This window comes from Myxine glutinosa, chromosome 9 (genome assembly GCF_964187855.1).
Source record: "Myxine glutinosa chromosome 9, kmMyxGlut1.1, whole genome shotgun sequence".
NCBI lineage: Eukaryota > Metazoa > Chordata > Myxini > Myxiniformes > Myxinidae > Myxine > Myxine glutinosa.
In genome coordinates this window covers 39687729-39694315 of record NC_136269.1, presented here as the reverse complement: position 1 = coordinate 39694315, position 6587 = coordinate 39687729, and the positions used below count along the sequence as shown (strand labels likewise).

Here is a 6587-nt window from a genome sequence, read left to right as displayed (position 1 = left end):
GACCCCTCGAAGCGCCGCTTCCGGTTTTTGACGGCGCTTGTCGTTTTTGCCCGCTCAATCGCGCTTTCTCACGTCAATCCATTGCCTCGATCATGGCATTGCAACCGAGGCCGGTCTTAATGGAACTTGCACCTTGTTTGATTGTCAAGATGTAATTAAAAGGGAACCGTCTCTTGTACACCACCAATGCACCACACAAAACAGCCTGCTACACCTTCCGACACAAAACTACCATCCCAGTACAGACGATCTATGGTAAACATACATCTAAGAGGGGACCTGAACTAATTCTATATTTAATAAACCACTAAGGGCCATTTCCGCAACACTACCCCCACCTTTCTCCCGAGGCTCTCCCGAGCCTCCACTAGGGGCAGCCCGCGGGAATGGCCCTGTCTAACGTACAGCACAAATCTCCCATTTACTCTAACCCACAACATTGCAAGCACTTAACTCCAAGAAGCAAAGTATCAGTAAGATTGGCATGTCCCTATCCTAGTGTGTCGGATCACTAATCTAACAAACACATCCACACTCTATGCACAATACTTAACATTCTAATTATGCATTTGCGCAGGAGGGCATTCAATGTTACTTTCAACACCAATATTCACATCGGAGCAAGACATTCAGAGTTTCAAAGCTTCTTGACGTGTTCGCTCCTTCACGCCTCCTCCCGGCAGTGTTGTGTCTTCACCCCAGAGGGGTTTCCTTACTTCGTGGCCTTATTGGCCTCTCACCAGGTGAGTTCAGTCGGCCCAGTGGCCTAATCTCACAAAGAGTCCTTCGGCCCACTGAGCCCACAAGACGGCATGAATCTTCGGCTGCAACAGCCCGCAAAAGCACTTTGGCCTCCATGGCCCACAAAAATGCTTCGGCCCACATGGCACACAACCGAGCAGCAGCAGGCAACAAGCCCTGCCTTGGACAGCAGGTGGCACAGTTCTACCGATGGTAAGCAAATGCAGTCTGGAGGCATTCTTGAGGGTGCAAGTGGGGGTGATGACCTCAGCCCAGGCAAAATGAAGAGTACCCTTAACCTTCCTTGCCTGACTTATCTTGGTACGACTTGTTTTAGTATGGTCTTCTTAAAAAGTCCTTTCACTTTTTAGCTGACAGGATGGTGTGCTTCTTAATCAATTGTTATCTGTGTGCTCATGACACACTGGTGGCTTCTCTGGCACTTGGAGAGGGCGACCGAACCTGGCCCTTGTTCACAACTTTCGCATCAACACGACTCGTACCAGGTGTCACACATGAATGGTGCGGAGGAGAGTTCATCGAACCTAACCTTTTACTTGAAGCTCTAACCAATGGCACAAACCCTGCCATTGCCACAATGATCCTAATGACCCATTTTTCCCAACCTGGCACACTGTTCCATTCTTTTAAACCTGGGCAAGGCCCTTATTTGTCTCTTTTTCTTCACTTGGTGGTGCCAGTCATAACTCATTGGCTGGGGAGTTTGACTACAACTAGGCCTCTTTGCCTGCTTCCAATAGGTGGTGGGGGACACCCAGCGACCTCGGGGTTCACCTGAGCGCGCCTCTGGCGCTCCTAAATAAGGGGTGGCTCTCTAGCCCCCACACTGTGCTCTCCAAGCACTCTAACCGGGTGGCTCTCTAGCCCCCGCACTGTGCTCTCTTAGCACTCTAAACCCTACTGTCTGGTGTCCCTTCCCGACTCACCAACTTCCAATACCATGTCACACTCCCAGCCAGTACCACCATACCTTGGCTGCACCTACCCCTAGCAGTCCGCCTGCACAATGGAACAGCAGCCAGAATCCACGTCAAATCCACTAAGTCCCCCTAACCTACACTCACTTGGTTAGGAAACTCCTACCAACAGGGTACATTGTTCGCACTCACTCCCCTCATTCACACAATCACGCCATTCATCCCAAACACCTTCGTCATTCATTCCACAGTGCCACACACCCAGTCCACAACACCATCCAACACCTTCCACTTTTTGCAGGGGTGTTTAACGCCCTGTCTGTCATGTCCCCACTATTTCTCTCACTTTTTATTTTTTTTTATTTTTAAATAGTCACGCACATCCACTTGTGCCACTCTTGTCTCTTCTGTCAGTCTCTCAATTTGCAATCTCTCTCGATATTATTTTCAGTCAAGAATTCCCTTTTTTTTCCTTTTTTTTCTTTCTTTCCAATCTGGCCTGCTTCTGTGGCTCATTGGAAAGGGAGTGAGGGAAGGAATCCCTCATTACCCCTTACATGGCCCCGCCGCCTTTCTGCCACGGCTCATAAGGGTCACGTCTCAATTGGGGTCGTGGTCCACCCCCTCCTTTTCTCCAGGGTTCGCGGAAGTCAGGTAGACCCCACTTGGGGGAGCGGCCTCCCCCTCTTCTCTTTAATTCCCTGAAGACAGGTAAATCCCATTTAGCTAGCCGAACCCCTCGTGTCCTCAGAGAGGTCCGATGACCAAGGGACACCTGGCGGTGTCGTTGCTGGGCCCCTCTTGTTCGAAAATGGGTCCAGGGAGTATGTGACGCATGCCAACGCCGCCTGCTACGCATCTGCGCTCTACCTCGAAGTTCCTGTGAAGCTGAGGGAGAAATTACAATCCCCTTTCTAAAGCCTGCTCCTGGTGGAATTTCTATTTCCCCTTGCACCTCGAACCTATTTCCTACGTCACCACTCATTCCATGCTCCGCACTCACACACGTTTCGGCCTTGACAGCACACCCCGGTGCTGTAAACTGGACTATGGGCTCACAGCATTCATCCACAGGCATTTCATCCACACATTCAGGTGTCACGCATACGTGCACCCCATCGGACGGAGTCTCTTGATTAACATCAAATCCAATTGCGAACTTAAGCTCATCGTCCGCACCATGTATGCAGATGCCCACGTACCTGCTTCGTTCCAAAGTCACATCGGTCCGGTCGCTCATCATTGGTTCGCCACACTCCTCTGGGCCTGTCAGCTTCACTTGCTGGACCTGCTCAAAATGTGTTTCATGAGTCAACAACCCCGTATACTCCCTCCATGTCTCCATCACCAGGGTTTGCTCCAATTGTTGTTTCATTCGACGAGTGATGCCAATCAAGTCCTGCACCACTAACATTCCTCCCTGTGATGACGTCACACATCCCACATTATTGTGCTGCCCTACTTCCTGGCTCCATTTTCTTTCCCAGTTGAGTCGTTCTTCCTCTCTGAGCCTTTTTAGTTGTTCGCTACCTTTCCGGAGTCTTTCCATCTCTGCGGACTCCACCCTTGCTTTCTCCTTTACTTGGTCAATTTCCGATTCATATTCCTCTTGTTTCTTATGCCACCGTCCCTCTTGTGCTTCATTCTCCAATCTCGTCGTTTCTCTCAATTGATTGATTTCCTTTTCCTGCTTCATTCGTTGTTCTTTCATTACACGTTCATCCATCTCATTCTTTGACCTTGCTTTGGCTTCTGCCTGTTCGATCTGCACAGTGTAGTTCCTTTTTAGTTGATCAATTTCAAATTCATATTCTTTTTGTTTCGTATCCCATCGTCTCTTTTGTTCTTCATTCTCCAATCTCGTCGTTTCTCTCAATTGATTGATTTCCTTCTCCTGCTTCATTCGTTGTTCTTTCATTACCCTTTCATCCATGTCATTCTTTAACCTGGCTTTGGCTTCCATCTGTTCAATCTGCACAGTGTGGTTCCTTAACGTTTCCTTCTCCGTCCTCTCTCTTTCCTCACTTAACATCCTCAGCTTGTTTTGTAATTCCCTTTCTTTGTTTTGGTGTTTCTGTAACTCCATCTCATTTTTTAGTCTTGCTTTACCTTCTATCTGCTCAATCTGCCCAGTGTGTTTCCTTAACATTTCACTCTCCATCCTCTCTTTTTCCTCACTTATCTCCTCTACTCTTTCGCATGCTTCCTCTCTCCTTTTGTCCATCCTCTTCCCGTATTCCTTGCTACTTTCCATTTGACGTGCCAGTTCATTTCCTCTGTACTCTGATTCCCGAAACTGGCTTGATTTCTCAGACAATTCTCCCTTCAGTTGTTCCAATTCCAAATCGTGTTCCTCTCTTTCCTTTTTCAAGTTCTCCCGATCCCGGGAGTTTCTGCTTTGTTCTTTCTCTATTCTCTTGTTCAGTTTGCTCTTCTCTTGTTCCATGTATTCCTCCCCTCTTTTTATCTTCTGTTCTAGGCTTTCTCTTGTCTGATCACCGGATCTTACCTTTTCCTTCAGTTGTTCCAACTCATGGGTACTCCCCTCTACTTTCCTCTTTTCTCCCTGTAGTACCTGGACTTTTTCCACCAATTGATTCCCTATGCCTTCCAATTCGAGAATCCGTGCTCGTTCCCATCTGGAATCTGTGTTGTCTCGCAATGCGCCGGCCAAGGCCATTTCCGTCCAGTGAATTCGTTCCTGTGCATCGACCAATTGTTGTGACTCCCTTTGCTCCTCATTTTCCTGAACCTCACTTGCCTGCTGTAGTGCCTCATGCAATTTCGTGTGTAACTCCCCAATATAATCCTCCTTACACTCCACCTGCTCCCAGGCATCCTCCAATCGTGCATGAAGCTCGTTAATGTACGCATTGTCGTCCTGCTTATTTTGCCATGACGCATGCTGTGACCACGTGGTTTGGATCGGTGGGTGGGAGCGTTTTCTTCGTGATGTGCGGCTCGTTGCACTCTTAATACCGATTCTCTCCCACCTCGTGTCACGCTGCTGAGCCGCGCAGCCATTTTGCGACTCCATCTTCCTTTATAAATTACGAAGTTTGACACCCAATCCACTCAAAATAAAAATGAAACCAAATTTGGAATTTGCGAGCGACGTGTTTTTTTTTTGTTTTTTTCCTCTTTACGCGCCTCTCACAATCGATGTTCGGGGTGCGAAATGCACCCCAGGTCCAAATCCCACTCCTGACACCAGTGTTGTCGGTGACGGGTCGCGCCTCCCGGCACGGCCGTCCCACGGGTGCAACGCCGGCTGGTTCGACACAGATCTCGGGTTACGCGCCTCTATCGCGATACCAAATTACACCTGTGCCTTGCCAGTTGGGGAGACACCCGTCGCTACAGGTTGGGTTTGTCAGAGACCGAGCGAAGTCTGCCGCAACCTGTAGCCAGCTTGGTTTTAATTACAAATCGAGCGGATTGCTCTTCAATGCGACACAGATGAATGCAGTGCGGCAACTTCCATACGAATCAACCAGATTTAATGGGGGAACATTAGGGTACACAAAACAAGCAAGGCGTTCATGATAACATTATAATTCAACTATGAGTAATAACCCGCTCTTATCTAGGGAGCTACAATTAAGGGTTTCGCGGGGTGACCCTAACGAGATAAACCTTAGGCCTGGACAACATTCATACAAGACAGGGGGTACTTGGTGGTGTTGATGGACGAGAGGTGAAGATGTGAAAAGGGCGAATGCAGCTCGTAACAAGCCGATGTCGCCGGATTCGAAGGCCCCGCTTGGGCCTGCAGTCTGCCAAATGGCGGCCCGCCCTCTTATCGGCCACGCATCAAGCGTCGCGAAATGGCGGCCACCCGCTCTCCTTATCGGCCACGCGATCAGCACGATTTTCCGTTTCTCCCGCTCAACCACGCGTGGAGAGAGCTCTCCGGCGGGAACCCGCCGTGAAGGCCTGTCCACACGCCATCCGCGCATGCGTCTTTTTCCACCTCCTCCCTCGCACGTGCTCAGCGACCCCTCGAAGCGCCGCTTCCGGTTTTTGACGGCGCTTGTCGTTTTTGCCCGCTCAATCGCGCTTTCTCACGTCAATCCATTGCCTCGATCATGGCATTGCAACCGAGGCCGGTCTTAATGGAACTTGCACCTTGTTTGATTGTCAAGATGTAATTAAAAGGGAACCGTCTCTTGTACACCACCAATGCACCACACAAAACAGCCTGCTACACCTTCCGACACAAAACTACCATCCCAGTACAGACGATCTATGGTAAACATACATCTAAGAGGGGACCTGAACTAATTCTATATTTAATAAACCACTAAGGGCCATTTCCGCAACAATATCAAAATACCGGGATTTTCACAAAGATAGAAAATGAATATAATTAACTTGAAGGGATACGTATGTTCTTGTCATGACAGGGATAGTGGGGAAAAAAACTTTTTGTGAAACATCTAAATCCAAGAGATAGGTTTTATAGTATTTACAGTGTTGTGAATGTAAGCCAACATTTGAATGAGGATTACCAACAAGATAGTGATTGAGCATAAGCTATGTGAGATGACAACCTATGGTTGGAAGAATGAGGATTACCAACAAGATAGTGATTGAGCATAAGCTATGTGAGATGACAACCTATGGTTGGAAGAATGAGGATTACCAACAAGATAGTGATTGAGAATAAACTATGTGAGATGACAACCTATGGTTGGAAGAATGAGGATTACCAACAAGATAGTCATTGAGCATAAACTGTGTGAGATGACAACCTATGGTTGGATGAATGAGGATTACCAACAAGATGGTGATTGAGCATAAACTATGTGAGATGACAACCTATGGTTGGAAGAATGAGGATTACCAACAAGATAGTGATTGAGCATAAGCTATGTGAGATGACAACCTATGGTTGTAAGAATGAGG

General features: G+C 48.1%; 1 protein-coding gene across 1 annotated transcript; it reads right to left on the bottom strand.

Moving 5' to 3' along the window:
- Positions 1-952: 952 nt before the first annotated feature.
- Positions 953-6256, bottom strand: LOC144893607 (uncharacterized). The gene has a single exon (XM_078784278.1). The coding sequence runs from the start codon at positions 4714-4716 to the stop codon at positions 2233-2235; it is 2484 nt and encodes an 827-aa protein (XP_078640404.1). The 5' UTR covers positions 4717-6256; the 3' UTR covers positions 953-2232.
- Between the last annotated feature and the right edge of the window lie 331 nt (positions 6257-6587).

What these genes read in the sequence shown, in the direction of transcription:
- LOC144893607 (XM_078784278.1), bottom strand. Translation starts at nt 4,716, where the DNA reads ATGGAGTCGCAAAATGGCTGCGCGGCTCAGCAGCGTGACACGAGGTGG.